Here is an 18,377-nt window from a genome sequence, read left to right as displayed (position 1 = left end):
CAAGGAACAACCTGTAATGAACATTTTCAGCAAAGGCTACACAGATTAAAGCTGTGGGAAAGGCAAAAACATATTTTCCTGGGGTATAGCAGAATGATGGTCACTACAGCTGAAATAGAGCATGACCCAGAGCAGATCGGACTTCTTGTGTTATGGTAGCTGCCTATTTTAAGTGTGATAGAGACTTTAAGCGGATTATGTGTTGATTGAGGGGATGATTCACTCCCTTTTGTGTGCAGCTATCAAAAATTGAGCATTTGTGCCTCCCATGGGCGGCAGCTGCAGTGTCTGACACCCCTGGGTGTGACAGCGCCTCCCAGCTCCTAGGGAGCTCCTGGGTTTTGGGGCTCCAAGGCCTTTCATGACAGCACATTGTGTTCCCCAAGGGTCCGACCATTGGAGCAGCCTCCAGCACTGCTCCTCACAGCTCTGTGCAGCGTTCTGCTGACATGGTGACCTGAGGTTTGCAGAAATGGGCCAGGGAAGGAGAAAGCTTTGAAATAACTCAGTCTTCTGAGGTACTTAAATGAGAGGTGTTCAGGTAAGAGCACACTGCTGGAAAAGAACTGAAGGAATGTAAGGGTTTGGACCGATTTCCAAACCACTAGGGCTGAACTCCTGAAGGGTTTAGGACCTCAGGGTACTGAGGGGAAAGAAAACCCAAGGGTTTCTAGACAGGAATTAAAAAAATATATATACAAACAAAGAAGAAGAAGCAAGCCAGACTAGGATTGGTTATTGATCCGTATTAATTCCACACCAGAAGAGCCACCAGAACTTAGTTGTTTATTTATTTATTTATTTACAAGCACAGGGGACACAGCAGCTGCCCCTTCAGACCCAGCTAACGCATTTTGTCGGAACTACAGCTCTGCCTCTGAGCGAGCGGCCGGCGGCAGCAACCGGCAGGGAGGGCGCGAAGCCGGGCTCTGACAGGGCCCCGCTCCCGCCTCCGCCGCCATGCAACGCCGCCCTCCCCATTGGCCGCGCTCGCCGAGGCTCCAAGAAGCCGCGCCGCGACTGGCCCGGCCGCCCCGCGGTCGCCGGGGCAACCGCCCCTCCCGCGCCTCCCATTGGCCGAGCGCCTCACGGAGCCCGGGCAACCGCAGGGCCCGGCGGCGCGGCGGGGCCGGCAGCTGGGGGGGGCGCCGCCGCCGCGGGTGCCGGGCCCGGGCCGCGGAGCCTGGACAGCGGCGGGGAGATGGCGGCGCCCGTCAGCACCAAGGCGGCCTGGAAGCTGCGTGAGTGCCCCCCCGGCCCGCACCCTGCCGCGGCTCGCGGCTCTGGCGGTTGTGCGGGCGTCTCCGCTGCGGGCCGGGGGGTTGGGGCCTAGCACGGGGCTGGCAGCTGGCAGCGCGCTGAGGGGGCCGAGATAATTAATTTAATGATTTCGCCTGTTTGCTGTGCTGTCTGCCTGCTCCTGAAGCACCAGCGCTGTAGGAGAAGCGAGGGGGTGGTTGGGCTCCAATCTCCGTTCTGTTTAAGCGGGCAGGAGGTCGTGGTGCTTCCTTCTGCTCGGCTCTGCCCCGCCTTAGCGTTCTTAGAGCAGGGTTCGGGGTGTTGGGAGGGTTTGGGGGATGCTCACTGGGAGCTCGGCATCGCTGAGCTGGTGGGTGGCGTCAGCCGGGGGTGAGCGCTCCGTGAAAGCAGGCTGTGGGTTTGGGAGCTGCCATCTCACTGGGGGCAAGGGTGTTGCTGTCTGGCCAGGGCTGCAACGAGCCTCTCGCCTGGCTTTTATGAGTAGAGTTCAGTGCTTCAGCAACGACATTTAAATTAACAATATATTATTACGAACAAAATTAAGAGAGGGAAAAAATGGAGCTGCTGATGTATTAGTGGCAGTGTTTAGCATATGTACTTTCAATTTTAAATAGCGAGTTGGTCTGTTAATACTGGTCGTGTTACTTGTTGCCGTCAGTTCTGCGTGTACATACATACCTCAGCATTGTCATAGGGAGGTTTGGTCTTTCAACACAGCACAAGCATATTTTCAGATTTGTTCTCGTTTAATTTACAGTCCATTTACCTTTGTAATTTGAAAGGTATTCATTCAGCTAAAGTGAAAGTTGCACAGTTTTGCTTTCAAAAAATGCTCTGAGAGACTAAGATCAAAGTACCTGTAATTATTGTTGCAGCTGTCTAATGTCCTTTTGGATTAGGGTTGCATTTTTAATTTTCAAATTGCCCCTCCCACCAAAACAATCTGACCAAAAGTAGAATTGACTATAACCTAACCCTTTTACAAATAAGTTTCATAACTATTAGGCATGCAAATCCAGCGAACTTTCAAAGAAGAGAACTGTAAGAGGAGAAAATAGTAAATACATCTGCCAGAAGCTCCTGCCAAAAACTTTGGTGGATTTTAAAGTCCATTATAAAAATAGATATCTATGCAAAAATGCTCTTTTAGCTTCTCCTTTATCCCCAACATTGTTTCCATATGAGAAGGTTTTCCTAGAATTCTGTCATTGTGAAGCCCTCGCAGTATCATGCTTTCCTATCAGCCCCCCAGTTGTTTAATAATCTTTTAGTATCAGTCACATTTGCTCTTTTGTGCCCTTTCATGCAAATATTCATACTTCCATTGTCACAGTTTCACACAGTCTGCATTGCTAAATTTTGCCCGTGTTCTGTAGTGGGAATGTAGCAAAGCCTCTCCTAAAGCTGAGAGAAGGCAGCTTCGCCTCTCCCCAGTTTCGAGTCTGACTTTTTCTCTATAAAGCAACAAACTGTACTGCTGCTAATCTGCCATTTCCTCTCAGTTTGGACACTGCTGCTGCTCTTCAGTATGGGATTAAAGGACTTTTCCCTAGATATCCGTGTCTGCTGCTTGTTGGACACATATCATTCTCCTTCTGAAACAGCTCTGCTTACTGAGACCCACCTAGGTGCAGGAGGTAAAGCAGCTTCTGCGAGCAGGCTGCTACAGTCTAGCCAGTCTAAAAGCTACCCTGTTGCTGCTAGTGAGAGAAGTAGTACGCCCTGTGAGTAGTGGGGTGGTGAAGCTTGGCCAGCAAATGTTTTAAGTGCAGCAGACAGAGCCAAGAAGGACTGTTTCAAGCCAGATAATGGCGTGACTTGTTATCTGAGCTGTGCATTGCTACAGCTTGTCCAGCAACAACTGGAAAAGGTTTTCTGGAGAAAGAACTTTTTTCAGCCCTTTGGGAGGGATGGGGTGGAAAATCTTTGTATAAGTCTGACATAACTGCTCGCTTCCTTTTATGCAGAAGAGATCACAGCTCACAGCAGCAATGTGTCCTCGCTAGTCCTGGGGAAGAGTTCAGGCCGGCTTCTGGCAACCGGAGGAGATGACTGTCGAGTCAACATATGGTCAGTTAACAAGCCCAACTGCATCATGGTAAGAACGGGCCTGGTTTTAACTTTCCGGGGGATGGGAGAATTAATTCTGAGATGTAGAGGGTGGGAATGAGGGGAAAAGATTACTGAGCTGTGGGACTTCTATCGGGACCAAGTGGCCAGATGCTAGCAGAAGTTAGAGACAGAATTCAGTAATTGGTGAGGCTGCTCCAGAGAGAATCCAGGATGGCTGTCTGCTTCACTGGGGCCAGTATCTGCTCAGATAATGAATACTGAGTCTTCCATTACTGTGCTACAGATAACGAAGTACAGTTTTGTCACAGACAGCTAGTTTTAGAGTGCAAGCTACAGGGGCTGGTTTTATACCCTGGAGTTTGCCCTCAAAGCAGGAAACATCCCGAGTGGGTTGCATTTCCACCTGTCCCACAGTCATTTATTGTCAGCACAAAGTTTGTCAGAATACTTCACTGACTTAACAGTAGGCTGGGGAAGAGCAATGCAGTGTGCAGCGTTACTCTCATTACTTGTTAGGAAGAGTAGGGTTACAATAGGAGTTACCACCAAAGCATGCCATAAATACATTTAACAGCTGTCTTGTCCTGTATCGCTTTGCCTTCCAGTGTGAAAAAGTATCTTTAGCAAGTGTCCCTTGTCACTTGTTTAATTAACAACACAATAATGTTGCATTGTGAAAGACATTTCTCTAAACAAAGTGAACCTTGTGAGGAGAAAATAGAGAAAGTGGGATCAAAAAGGTTGAGAGGAGAATGTTTCTATTTTATTTTCCAATTTATTTATTGAGGTCAAGTATAAAGAGGTTGAAATAGAAGCAAAAGTAGTTGCTCACCTTTAGTAGTGCTGTGCTTCTGTCATAGCATAGTTAGCTGTGTCTTTCTGGGCCTTTGTGGTAGCATGACAGTAGTTTGAAACCAGAGTATTGCTTTCCATGTGAAGGGCTGCAGGACTAAATATCTCCCTATGCCATCTGTGGGAGCAGAGAGCTGTAGCTGGCAACATTGACTGGAACTGGTCTTGTGCCATTATTAAAGATTAAAAAAAAATCTTGAGTTTGTGGTGGTTGCATTTTGGGGAGGAGGGATAAAAGGAACTTCTAGAGTAGCATTGCATCTTGTTTCATGCTTGAGTTCTGTTTCACACCGAGCAGTTACAGTTGCAGCCGTAGAGCACTGCAGGCCTGCTTAAAATTCAGAGAAAGCCCTATCAGAGCAGGTTGCTGTCGGCTGGCATTCTCAGCTTCTATACGTGTGCAGAGGCACAGAGCTAGCTTAGCTGTTTAAAAAGACCTGCTTGAGGATGGAGTAAAGTCTAGGATAATAATATTGCTTAATTGACAAGCAGAAGGTCTATAATTGTGGTATGTGTGTTGATTAGTTTTCTAGAAGTAGTTTTAAAATATTCTTGCATTTTAATTAAATACTAGCCGTCTCAAAATTCTTATATAATTGTAAGCTTTTAGATGCTCAAGGATGAAAGAAGCTGTGTACATGTGAAGTATGGCCTCTTGTCTCGAGTTAATAGTTCAGTAATAGCACCGTGTTATCACTGACACCCGTGCATTGTGGCAGCAACAAATGACTCCTTGCTGTTGTGAAGGTTTTGAAGTGGCCCTGCTTTCACGCTTGCTTTGATTTTGTAACCAGTTCATGAGACTTGCGTGACCCATTTAGAGCAAACGTAGTGACAATGTGCTTGTGTAGCACAAATTTTGTAAGGTAAGCATGCGTCAACCTCATCTGGGCTTCTGCAGGTAATGTTTAGCTACATGTTTCTATTGATGCAACCTTTAAAAATTAGTCAGCATCCCAGAAGGTGGAATAATGTGGGAGATACGTGCACAGTGTGCTGTGCAGTAATGACCTGTAGGATGCTCTACCATGCTAGTTGCTGATAAGGAAAAAGGGATCAGTGCACAACCAAGTGGTCCTAACTCACAGCTAAATACTTCAGTTACCAATTGGGTACGAACTATATGATTGTGGACTTAAGCTGTCTGTGTTGGTAGCCATTGATTGTGACTCATGGTTTTCTTTGCAGAGCTTGACAGGGCACACGTCACCCATTGAGAGTCTACAGATCAATATAAACGAGGAACTCATTGTTGCAGGGTCCCAGTCAGGGTCCATTCGCGTTTGGGACCTGGAAGCTGCCAAAAGTATGTTTCCATTAATTGTCTCTTCTGTTCATATGTAGAATCATTAAGGTTGGAAAAGCCCTCCAAGATCATCTGGTCCAACCACCAGAAGATCCAATTGTTCAGGGTATTTTTTGAGGATGATGCTTTGTGGTAAATCCCCTCCCAAATACCAAGGATTCTCTTCAAAAAGACAGTGGTAAAACCAAGAAAATATGCATTATTTTTCTCCAGAATCACCAAAATGAAGGGGATGCAAGCTTTTGGGGTATCATGGGAAAGCTGTATTACTGTGCAATCTCTAAGCCAAATTAAAATACTAACTTTGTCTTGTTTTCTTTCTTTCTTTCTTTGTGAAACCCAGTTTTGCACTATCCTTATGCTTGTCCATGCTGACCTGGAAGGTTCCTAACTTAAGAAGAAAAGCCCAGCATTGCTTTCTTCTTAGTTTCCAGTACTGTTAGAGGGCTTCTGTGCAATTCCTACTGAGACTATAGAGCTGTGTGTGCACTGAAGCAGAAATTTGCGCACATACTGTGGAGGTAGAGCTGAGGAACTAGTTGCCAGGGTTTTGACCTCAGTGTGTTGAAGTCTGTATTCCATATACTTTTTTCTGCATGTAGGTAGTAATTAGACGTATATAAAAATTATATTCATACCTTCAGCTTAAAATTATCAGCCTTAATAAATGGGTGCTCTAACTCTAAAACCAGATTAAGAGCTTTAAGTATATTAGGTTCTGCACAAGTCCAAGAATCTCCTGCTTGCTGACCTCTTCTTCTAACTTTCATTTTTTCCTCAAGTGATTTTTTTCCTGTTATACTCTTGCATGACTGTATAAACAGACAAGGGCCTATTATTATTATTATTATTATTAGCAAATCTTAAAAGCTATGAACTCATTAAGCTCTGATCCTTTGAAGGACAACTGTTGAGTTATACTTACTGCATTTTCCTCAAATCCTAGAACAAATTTGAAAAGGTATCATGAATCACTTGTAGGCTTTTCTGCATAAATACTCTAGAAGGAATTTATGTTTCTTGTAGTTTGCTGCTTGCTCATAGCAAGAACGTGTAATGAAAACAGACTGACTTTGGCCACAAACGCAAGCAGCAGGTGCCATAAAGATCACTTCTGTCATTCAGGCAATTAGAATCAGATCAGTTATAAAATAGTTTGGGTTTACCAGCAGAAAGTAACTGATCTGGCTGAATTTATTAGCAGGTGTATGAGCATCTGTGCAAATGACCATTCCAGGTCTGGTTCAAGAGCTAATTCCTACCAGGGGAACCAAAATACTGTCCCAGATGACTGATGGTGGAGAGAGATTGCCTCTGTCATTATATAAGCAATTTTTCTTCCTCAAAGTTGAGTTCAGCATTCATCTCTACTCTCAGAGATGCAGCGTACCTGTTCAACTGGTCCTTTCTGGTTTCCAGAATTACAGGGGGTGTTACTTTGTTGATGACTTGCTCAAACACCGTGATCATTTTCTTTGCCTCATGCTTCCTGAGTGTCCATTCCCAGTCTTTGGGATGTTTCTTGCAAGGGACAGTTGAAGGAGGCCTGTGCAGGTACTAGAAAATCAGCGGTGGAAGTTGGGCTTGTGTCTGGACTAGGGTGCAGAGTCCTCAGAAAGTGCTTGTCTAATAGCTACAAGGTGAATGATGTCCTTTTCACTTCCTTATATGAAACCATATTCCCCCGCACACCAGTTTTGCTCTTTGCAACAAGTAGAAAAATAGCACTGCCTGACAGCTGCCTCTAAGAGTACCTTTTAAGGTTTATTTTAAGGTTGGACACCTTTGAGTTTTATTCATGCTTCCCACACCTAAGGACAAGAATTTCATTAGGATCATTGCAAATGGTGCCCTCTATTGCTGTTTCTTTGCATTGTGAAGGTAAAGTTGGAAACACTTCCGTAGGATAATGTATACAGATGAATAAACTGTATGTAACACATCTAATGTACATTGTATTAGCATGTTTTTAATGGTGAGGATAGTATAGCAAAACTTCTGCATCCTGTTGGGGTGATGCAAACTACTAAATATTTGTTCCTTCTTTCTCCCTGCTCCACTTCCCAATTTCCCAGTTCTTCGTACATTATTTGGTCACAAAGCGAACATTTGCAGCCTTGATTTCCATCCTTTCGGAAGTTTTGTAGCATCTGGCTCTTTGGACACAAACATTAAGGTAAAGCCTACCTTGCTCTAGAGATTACCTTCTTTACTTGCAGTGTCTTTATTATGAAGAGTGACAGAATGTATTTTCTGCCAAGCTGCTGGTAGATACTGTACATCCAGATTTGCATGTGTGTGGGCAGGCGTATTTGTGAGAGCTTGTGAAATTCATGCATGTGTTTCCACAGTGGTAACTCATGAATGTGACTCCTCAGTTGTGGAATGTAGCTCATTCCACAGGGCTCGAGTTAGGTGCCAGCTGAGAACTGGTGTCAGTAAGCACAGATGTCCTGATTGCTATGGATTGCACCTGCTTCATCAGACTGGTATCTGACTGCAGGAACAGAGCTTCTGTAGTAAGAAATACCTTACAGGAGTGATTCTCACTTGGGAAGTTAGATTAGGAAATGTACCTGAAGCAAACTGGGGTTTAGCGGCCACTTCAGTGATTTCATTCTGCAGTGTTACCAGCCTGATGACTGCAAGAGCTCTTGTTTTGACAGAACTCTTGGGCCCCCTATGTACCTTTCTAAGCATATCTTTTGTTTGCTTTTCTTCACCTGTAGCTCTGGGATGTAAGAAGAAAAGGCTGTGTCTTCAGGTATAAGGTAAAATGCTTCATTAGTTTTCAGAAGAGGGGAGAACGGTTTCTGTTTAAGACTTCTAGGCAAACTTTAAAGTGATTATATACAAGTAACTATTTCGTTTTGCTGGTGAGATCTGTGGGTTTTGTTTTTGTTTTTTTTTCAAAATGGCCTGATAAACCTCTGTAGACCTCAGTGAATTGTATGGAAACATTAAATGGATATCATAGGAATTCATGTACTGTAGTCTGCTTGGCTTCAGTGGGAGATGGAAAGCACCCAATAGTGTTTCTTTATACTGTGGCTGGCATTAATGTGAAGTCTCCACTGCACTGAGATGGTTCTATTCATGGGGCCTTTCTATACCCAAAGAGCTTGCTGTATGTTAATTTAATTTTGTAGCCAACTTAATGGCACTTCTGTCTTAACAAAGAAATCTGTTCAGCTTAAATTTGATACTTATCAGGTGAGCCAGATCTGTATTTACCACTCTTAAACTGATGCCAGAAATGTCTAGATGAGAGACATTATGCCCATTTAGTGTGAATAGGTATAGCTTTTGAGTGTAGAATGTGGTATTCTGTGAGTTGTGGACTACATGAAACAGTTATTAGATCTTACTTTATTGTACCATATCAAGTTGAAAGACAATTTCCTATAAAGGAAGAGAAAAGCAAAGGAAAATATTTTTTTGTCTTTCTTGTTGCAGGGTCACACTCAAGCAGTTAGATGTCTCCGATTTAGTCCTGATGGCAAATGGCTAGCCTCTGCTGCTGATGATCATACTGTAAAGGTAATTTAGTATGACATCTCCCTTGTGTGCTTGTGGCACATAGGAATACTGTGATCGTCTTTTTATCAGTCATTACCAACACTCTCTCTTAGTCCCCTTCTGTTTGTTTGAGATCTTTATCTTCTGGAACAAGTGGAAATGCTGTATCTTATCCCAGTCTTTAAATATAAAGCAGACTTCTAGGGGACAAATTACTACTTAAAACTAAATAGGGAATTTAAAAGAGATTTAAAAAAATATATTTATTTTATTATTATTATTTTTTATCAGCCTTAAGTGACCAGCACAGTGTTCCTTTTCCAGATCATTGCTTTCCTTGACAAACTCAAGTCTGTTCAAGGAGGGGGGAAAAGTGTTAGAAGATCGCTGGTAAAGGGAAATTCAAAGCGTATTGAAATTCTTGAACATTAATTTTTCTAAGAGTCTTTTGTGCTTTCCTTCTTCCAGCTGTGGGATCTGGCTGCTGGGAAGATGATGTTTGAGTTTACAGGACATGCTGGCCCAGTGAACGTTGTAGAATTCCATCCAAATGAATACCTTTTGGCTTCTGGCAGCTCTGACAGGTATACGAGGGGAAAAAGAAAGAAGGGAATTGTTTGTGTCAGTTCCACTTTCAACGCCCTTTCTTTTAAGAACATGGCAAACAGGAATGTCACACAACTCAAAACTGCCATTCCAAGTGCCTGCCAGCTAGACAACAGCATGTCACATCTGTGATGTGCAGAATATGGAGATCTTACCTTCTCATACAAAGCTGATGACGCTGTCTGCCATGCTAGAAAACAATGCAGTAGGCTTGAGTGGCTCACTAATCGAACTGACATCCTACCTGAACAGCAAGTATTCGTGCTGTGCCAGCAGAGTGTCTTTAGCTCTGGGTCTGCTCTAAATAACTATATATCTCTAGAGCCTCTAAGCATTGTGGTTTGGATTCACAGATCTTAGCTAGACCAGTCCTCTGTGTAGGTTCATCATAAATGCACAGCAGTGGAAGTCATTCTAGTTATTAGTATGTTATTTTTAATGTTGAATCCTACAGCAGATTTCCAGAGGGTGAGTGATGATTTTTATTCTGTTTTGTGCACAGGACTGTTCGATTCTGGGACTTGGAGAAGTTTCAAGTTGTGAGCTGCATTGAAGAAGAGGCTACTCCCGTCAGGTATGTTAAATTCCTACTGCAGTGTGCTAGGCAGAGACCAAAGCTGGGGGCAAAGGGAGAATTTCATGAAAGGGAGAATACGGGAGAGAAAGGTGCACAGGTTCACCAGATCAGTACATTCATTGCTGAAAACTGCTGCAGGTATTCAGTGAAGTCACAGATACAGCCCTGGGATCTTTGTGGAAGTTGGAAGTTTCTAAACTCTCTGTCTGCCTTCTCCTAGGTGTGTTCTTTTCAACCCAGATGGCTGCTGTTTGTATAGTGGTTTCCAGGATTCACTGCGTGTATATGGGTGGGAGCCTGAGCGCTGTTTTGATGTGGTCTTGGTGAACTGGGGAAAAGTAGCTGATTTATCTATCTGCAACAACCAGCTGGTAAGTCATTTTTCACGAGGAGCTGGGGAGGTGACTGTGAAACATGAGATAAAATCCTTCTGTCTTGCTTGAAGGCCTTCTGACCTCTAAGCTTATGTCAGACTGCAAGTGGCCAGGATATGCAGTGTGTCCAGCACCTAGAGCTTGTGTGTTTTTTCTTTCAAGAGCCTTGTGCTACATTTCATCTCTTTGGCTTCTGGAAGAAAGAGCTGGGGCTTAGTTTGACCAGTATTTCAAAACTATGCTTGGAAAAAGTTTTATCATAGCCTTTCGTGTAGCATTGATAGTTTCAAATTGAAAAAGCCAAAGCACTGAATTGACAAATTTTCGAGCACTGTCACTCAGGGCCATTCCATCCTCCCTGATCATAGAAAGGCTAGCGTGTACCCTGCTGTTCAGTGAATTACCTTGATCTTTTTTGTCTGCAGATAGGAGTTTCCTATGCGCAAAGCACAGTTTCTTCCTTCGTTGTGGATCTCAGCAGAGTCACAAAGTCAGGTTCGGTTCCTCATGGGCTGATCAGGGATGACAAGCCTCTCATGCAGCCCACCCCCACAGGGTCCTCCCTCCGCCGTATCTATGACAGGCCCTCAACTAGCTGCAGCAAGCCACAAAGGTAAGGGAAACTGCTGGTTTGTTGTACTTGCAAGCTTTATAAGGAAATTAGTGCCCTTTTACTAACAGGTCCGGGTGACTCGCCCTAACAGCATCCTTTTTTTCTTCTTCTTTTTATCAGAGTGAAGCACAACTCAGAAAGCGAGAGGCGCAGTCCCAGCAGTGAAGATGACCGGGATGAGAAGGAATCAAAGGCTGAGATCCAGAACCCAGAGGATTACAAAGAGATCTTCCAGCCCAAGAATGCCATCTGTCAGTACCAGGGGTTATTGTGCTTTTGAATGGTGGCTAGTTCAGAGCTGTAGACACTGAACTGTTTCAGTGGAACTGAATTCTGGCGTATTGTAATAGAGGCTTCACCTGTGACTGAGAGAATTTAGAAGACTTGAATATTCCCTGCTTAATAAGTCGTATTAGTGAACTGCTGGAAGGTTGCACCTGTACTAGGGTGCAGTGATGTCTGGTTGAGGTCTGGCCCAGAATCCAGAGCTCCGTTAGGAGTATGGAGCCTTCCTGTCCTGATTAGGAAGGATTGCTGTGTTACAGAATCTTTATTTGCTTAGGATTCTGGTATGTGTAAACTCAGCAGCCTCCATTAAAGAAGGAAAGGTTAAATGATCTGTTAAAGCAGTGACTGTTGTTTAGGAAGCACAGTGCAATGCATGTAACTCACTTTACTGTAAGTGAGAAAAATAAGATACTCTTTTTAAGGAAGTAATAGTCAAAATAATGACTTAAGTATTTGAATCAGTTTAGTTGGAGGTTAATTTTTTTTTTTAGTGTAACTTGCTCTGACAGTGCACTGTCTTGTGCTTAACACATTTTCAGCAGTGAGCTACATGGGTCAATTTTGTCCCATCTATGAAGGCTAAAAGCCTTTGTTTAAACTCAACAATAACGTCAAGGTCTGGAGGAGATAACTGCTTGCTGTGTTGCTGATTGCCCTAATCTCTGGAGTTGCTGGAGGTCTCTCAGTTTCAGGGCTGACCTATTACTAATCTGTAGCCTTGCGTGGTTTGTCATTTTTTCCTTCTTTTTCTGTAGCTCGAACTCCTCCACGAAACAGTGAACCTTTTCCAGCCCCCCCTGAAGATGGTGAGTATAAAAACGACCCCTTGGTAGGAATGAGATTAATAGCCCTTAAACAGGGAGAGTTGCACATCAGAAATGACTACTTGTACTCTTTGTTTATGGTACCTTTGCTCTAAGCTTCTCTTGAGAGGAACAATCAGTTTCTACTTTCCTGCTTCTTTCTGTCTTGATAGAGCCTGTAACTGCAAAGGAAGCAGTGAAGCCTAACCAAGCTGTGGAAGTCCAGACCCCGTTGCCAAAGCAGGAATTCGTACGTACAGTGTAATCTGTTAATAGCTGTTCACATCCCCACTGTGAAAGGTTTGTGAATTTTAGAGACGTTACTGTTTTAAATCAGGCTGATTCCTTTACTGAAGAGCAATAAAAGTGCAGCTTCAGCCTCTGTCAGTCCATGTGTGTCATCTGAGCAGCAGAATTGAAGGCCAGGCCTCCAGCAGACAATAGCTAAATTGCATTTGTTTGCTTCTCACACTTACAGTGGTATTTCTCCTTTAATATCAAAATAGGTGCAATTCTCTGAAGAGAATTTAGGTACTACATTTCTGCAGGTGCTTGAACTGAGACTATTTTAGAGTCAAGATCACAAGCAGTTATCAGGACAGGATATGTTATTCAGGCTTCTTTAGAATTCTTTCTGCCTTTGGGCTGGCCATGGCCTATTGCCATAATTTTAGATGTTAATAACTGACAGTATTCAGTATTCTTGCTGGGGCATCTTGTGTTCTTCACAAACCTTAATTAAGTCTTGATGTATACCTGAGGGACACTTCATTGGCTTCTAAGCCATGCTAGCAACTTGGAGACTGCCTTGAGAGGAAAGTGGGTCAGGAAAGAGGATATGAGGCTAAGTCCATGTTATTGCCACTAGAACTTTTATCCCAATTTCTTCTGCAGCCTGATCAAATTCAGAGGCCACCAATTGCCTCCTCAACTCCTGTGACCAGAGCAGAGCTGTCAGTGATTCCTGCAGCCAGGAATGAACCCATTGGCCTGAAAGCCACTGACTTTCTACCAGTAAGTGTCTCTGAATAGAAGTTTTTGGCTGGTGTCAGTGCTGGATGGCGTCAGAAAAAGGGTGTTCTTGGAGGTGCAAAAGTGTCTTAGGTACTTCCTGCAGCATGCAGTCATGGTAGTGAATGCAGCAGCCAAAGAACATGTTCCCTTTCTGCTCTTACCCCTGCCAGTTTGCTCTCCTGCCTCCAAACTGCTTTGACTTGCAGTTCTTGTGGGATTAGCACCTCAGGGCTTCTGGACCAGGCCCCCATTGAGACTGACAGCAGGCTGATGCAAACACAGCCTGGTTAGTTCATGAAGAATGTGTTATTAAACCAGGGAACAAGGGATGAGGCAAAGACACCGAATGATTCCACATTCTAGACAGTGATTCATTTAGAAAATTGTTGTCTGCCATTACATGCACATAATTATTTCGTGGTAATCTTTGCCTCTTGCATCTTGGAGGCTTCCTGGCCACTCCTCAAGAGGGTATTCCCTAACCCAGAAAGGGAGAAGGACCAGAGAGCATCCTTGTTATGACAGATTTAAATGTGAGCAGGGGAAGTGGAGGTGCCATCATGACTTGGGCAGAAATCAAATTGAGAGTCTAACAAATGGTGCAAGGTTTATCTGTTTTAATAAAAGTTGCTGGTTTCAGATTAGCATTTCACATCAAAAATAGGGTTTGCATGAAAATATTTCTTCATCAAAACATACAGGGTTTGAAAACTTACTTTTTCTTCACTCTTTTACTTTGAGATTTTTTTTCCAAAGTTTTAAATGTTTGAGAATTGACCTACTAGAAGAAAAAAAATAAAATAGCTGAAATTGGAGAAAATTGAGCATTTCCATTTCAAAAAGGTTTTAAACGAATCTGCAAGGAAGTCCGTATTTCATTTCTCTGTACTCCAAAATTAGCTCTCACCTAGGTCAGAGAAAGCTCCTATCCTTTCTGTACCATTCTGCTCTGTTATTGTTCCTTCACTGGTGTCTACTTTTCAGGCTGTGAAAAACCAAAGCCAGACTGAGCTTGTGGATGAGGAAGCCGTGTCCCAAATCAGGAAAGGCCATGAGACCATGTGTGTGGTGCTCACCAGCCGCCACAAGAATCTGGACACTGTGCGGGCTGTATGGAGCACCGGTGACATCAAGGCAAGGATGTGGAGATGCCTGAGGTTCATGAGGGGAACAGCTGAGCAGTGTTATTGTCTGGTGGGGAACCAGTTCTGCCTCATACAAAACTTGGGATCTCAGTGTTTGTTGCCGGGGTGCACCACAGAGTGCTGCTGTGTTCCGGCTGGGGTCGAAAGGTCACAAACACAGAGAGAGTTTTGTCATTAGAGAGTTATCTTCTCTTACCTGGCTACATCCATGTTCCCTGTACTTTGTATTTGAGAAGTAGAACTTGGTATTTATTGCATTAGCCTAGCCAGTTTAAGCCTTGTGATAGACTTCTTCTTCCCCTTCTCTCTCAGAACTCTGTGGACTCTGCTGTAGCAATCAATGATCTGTCTGTTGTTGTGGACCTCTTGAACATTGTCAACCAAAAAGCGTGAGTCTTGGGTCACTGGGATACCTGAGAGCTATCTGGCTGGGTGTCAGGAGCACTGCATCGTACCTGCTTCATGTCCAGCTGGCCATGGCAGCAGGAAATGCATATGCTTGTAGTCAGATCTCCAATCTGCAGTGCCAGTAACTGCTGGAGTTGTACAGGGCCTTTTCTGTATGTACTGATGTCTCACAAAGAAAATCAGTCTTAGGACTTCATAAAGTGGTTCTGCTGGGGGTAAATATGTCAGAACTAGCCGCCTTCTATCACAAGGGGGAGTCAACGAACTTGCTCAGTAAACTTGGGTGCAGCTACTTGGACATTTTTGCCAGAAAGCTCTATTTGTATCAACTCAACTTTGGAAATCCTCAGTCTCCAGTCTCAAAACATGTCCTTTTCTCTTCTTTTCTTTTAAGGTCTCTCTGGAAGTTAGATCTGTGCACTGTAGTCCTGCCTCAGATAGAAAAACTACTCCAAAGTAAATATGAAAGGTGAGGCCATGAGAACACGATGTGCTTGTTGGGGAAGGTGTGGATGCTCATAAGAGAGCCCTGCTAGGCATTTTGTAGCTGAAAGAAAATCCTGGAAAGTCATAGCAGACACAACATTATGCTGATACAACACCTGGAAAAGAGCAATGGAGTTGCCAAGTGAGTGTGGGAAAAGATGTGGGAAGTGTATGTAGGCAGGAAGTCCTCATTAAGAACAGGATGTTGAGATTTGATGTAGGTGTGTTGGTCTGAAGGCAGCTATGACAGCCAGGAGGGGTCAAACAGGTGTAGGCCAAGCGTGCTCTGTGCACTGATGGGAATGAAACTGTTGATGTGGGACAAAGGGAATGAAGTCTAGCAACAGTCCTGGAGTCACTTAGACTGCTTTGAATCTGATCGTTAGGTGGGAAGAAAATGCAGCATTTTGCTTAAAATGGGGTTTTTTGTCCTTCCCTACTAGGAAAGAGGATCCTTCCAGGTGCCCTCAGCAGGACACCTGCGCTTGAGCAGAAAAGTCTCACTTAGCAGCTTATATGCCAGGACATTTTAATAGGGCTCACTTTGTCAGTCTCAACTTGAACCAGGACTGTGTTCGCACTCGTTTGGCACTTGTCTCCTTGCCTGGTTACAGGTGGTGAAGGGGAGTTGAGTACATTATCCCCAGTGACTGGATGTGTGTGAGGGCTGGCTGCTGGGAGGAAAGGAATGAAATTCGAGTGGGATTGATTCTCTGTTTGCTTTTCAGTTACGTTCAGACTGGCTGCACCTCCTTGAAACTCATTCTCCAGAGATTCCTGCCACTGATCACAGACATGCTTGCTGCACCACCTTCGGTTGGAGTAGACATCACCAGAGAGGAAAGGTGAGGCACTTACCCACCTCTACTTGCTTCCTTTCAAACCAGCCTTTCTCTTGGTTAGTCTTGCTCCTTTCCACCAAGGTTTTGATACTAGACTGGGCATGCCTTCCCTTTTGTCTGCAAATACCAAACCCTCATGCTCTGAGGAAAGGGCCAAGGACTGGTTGTTTTTTTCCCCCCTCTGTCTCTGTTTATTGAGTCATACCTAACCAAAGAGCAAGTATGTCAGAAGTAAAGCCAGCTGGTGGCTGCACCCTTCACCTCACAAGACACATGAGTTGTCAGCCAGGTCTTGGATTTCCAGTTCATTCATAGGGTAGCTCTGCTCTGAGAACTGGCTCTCCAGAAACAGCACCTCCTTCCTCCCCAGTCTTTACTGCCAAAGGGGAAAACAGGAGTGAAAGAGCCTTTGTGTGAATGCCGTTCGCCTGCATCATCAGGACGTGGGCTGAAGACAAGCTGCTGCTGCAGAGTCATGCTCCTGTTCCAAACAGGCCATTTGCAGGGCTTGCATTTTCTCTCCTGCTTGAGCTGAATCTTAGGCACGTCCAGAGCAAGCACATCTCCTATGTAGCTGAACATTCATGTCTGTTGTTTTCACAGGCTCCATAAATGCAAGCTGTGCTACAAGCAGCTGAAGAACATCAGCAACATTGTCAAGAACAAGTCAGGGCTCAGTGGCCGCCATGGTAGTGCCTTCCGGGAACTGCATCTCCTCATGGCTGTCCTGGAGTGACAGCTGCCACCTCCTCATCTGCAAGCGCGTGGCCAAAATCCCCTCTGCTCTTGGTCTGACTGGATTTCACATCTCTGTGTGTTCATCCTTCCACCACAGTGCAGTAGGGAACAGGAATCTTGCTGGCTGGCCACCTGTCTGGCACCAGTACCTAATGGGCTAGGTATAAGACCTGAGTGGCGAGGTGCCTGTGTGGTGCAAGGGGACCAGGCTGGCTGAGGGTTCTGCAAAAGTCCCTGTAGGGAAGCAGCTTCATTTCAGCTTGTTACCTCAGCATCAAGCTCTGAGTTGCTCTGTCTCTGTGTGCTGGCCTTACTCCGACTGGAGGGCTCCAAACCTGCTTGTCACCTTTCCTTCACGCATGTGTGCTGTTGGTTCTTGACACTCGGCTCTGATGGCCCAGGCCTGCTCTCTGCAGCATGCTGAGGACTGCAGCTTTTGCCCCCCAAAAGCCTGCTGTGGTGTGGAGCGTCCTTCCCCTACAGAAAGAACTTGACCTCTTCTGCTGGCACACAGGACCAGCCTTGGCTTGCTTCAAAAAATGTGAGCCAGGATGCTGTGCCACCACACCTGGTATAGTCTCGAGGGCCTGCACTGGGAGGAAGTTGTCTCATAACTTGACAGAATCCCTGCTGGTAACCCTACCCTGCAGAAGATTAGTGTCTTCAGACTGTTGCTGGGAAATGAGGTCTGCCTCGATCTGTTGACCTATATGACTTTAATGGGACTTGCCATACATGTTTGCCTTTGGGGGTAAGGGTGGAAGAATGGAGGGACATGGACTAATGTCTTTCTACATCCACTGGACCACTCTTAGGATTGTGGTTTTATTGTTCTGTTTTGTCATCCTGTCTGTCCCTGTTTTTCCCCTCTTCCCCCCACCCCAATAAATGGCTGTCAGAACCCTTCTGTCCCTCTTTCTTCTTTCCTTTGGGGAAAGAGGCTCCTGTTGGTGCCTCCCCTGCTCCTCCCAGTCTGTCTCCTGTTTTATACACTGGAGCCTGTTGTCTAGGAAACTGTAACTTATAATGAATTTTAATAATAAAAAAATTTGTAACTTTTCTTAAGTTGTGTCAGATGTCTCAGTCTCTTTAAGTGCTGTTCACTTTGGCATGGCTGGGAGTGTATAGGGAAAGTGGGGCTGTTGTCTGTGTGCCTAGCAGGGTTTTACAACTCACCTAGAAGGGTGAGTTTTCTCACCCTTCCTGTTGGGAGGCTGTGTTGAGTAAGTGGCTGCTGTGAGTAAGTGGTCACGCTCACCAGGTGTCTAGCTGAAATGCTGTGGGAGGCTTTGCTCTGCTGGGAAGGTCCCAGCCCTAAGAGCAGCATCAGCATTTGTGGGTTGTCCTTCTCCTGATGGCCTGATGAAGATCTCCCCACCTGCTTTCCAGCAGATTGCAGGGTAGCAGTGCATGGGTTAGGTGCAGCCTCCAAGCTTGTACAGCGCTTTGTGCTTCTTCTGTGAAGCTATTAGC

General features: G+C 44.8%; 1 protein-coding gene across 1 annotated transcript; it reads left to right on the top strand.

The window, feature by feature from the left end:
• The first annotated feature begins 1,151 nt into the window (after nt 1-1,151).
• KATNB1 (katanin regulatory subunit B1) lies at nt 1,152-17,969 on the top strand. The gene is made up of 19 exons (XM_032195758.1): nt 1,152-1,241; nt 3,228-3,358; nt 5,374-5,491; nt 7,567-7,667; nt 8,221-8,262; nt 8,948-9,031; nt 9,479-9,594; nt 10,119-10,190; nt 10,414-10,564; nt 10,993-11,180; nt 11,301-11,431; nt 12,224-12,274; nt 12,445-12,521; nt 13,166-13,285; nt 14,270-14,419; nt 14,743-14,819; nt 15,233-15,307; nt 16,053-16,169; nt 16,770-17,969. The coding sequence occupies exons 1-19, from the start codon at nt 1,202-1,204 to the stop codon at nt 16,900-16,902; spliced, it is 1,974 nt and encodes a 657-aa protein (XP_032051649.1). The 5' UTR covers nt 1,152-1,201; the 3' UTR covers nt 16,903-17,969.
• The last annotated feature ends 408 nt before the right edge of the window (nt 17,970-18,377 follow it).

Source organism: Aythya fuligula, chromosome 12 (genome assembly GCF_009819795.1).
Source record: "Aythya fuligula isolate bAytFul2 chromosome 12, bAytFul2.pri, whole genome shotgun sequence".
NCBI lineage: Eukaryota > Metazoa > Chordata > Aves > Anseriformes > Anatidae > Aythya > Aythya fuligula.
Note: the sequence above shows the minus strand (reverse complement) of the source record. Positions and strands in the feature narration are given on the sequence as shown.

Coding starts and splice junctions, on each gene's coding strand:
- KATNB1 (XM_032195758.1), top strand. CDS start 1,202: ATGGCGGCGCCCGTCAGCACCAAGGCGGCCTGGAAGCTGC. Junction 10,565..10,992: donor CTATCTGCAACAACCAGCTG/GTAAGTCATTTT, acceptor TTTTGTCTGCAG/ATAGGAGTTTCCTATGCGCA. Junction 11,181..11,300: donor AGCTGCAGCAAGCCACAAAG/GTAAGGGAAACT, acceptor TCTTTTTATCAG/AGTGAAGCACAACTCAGAAA.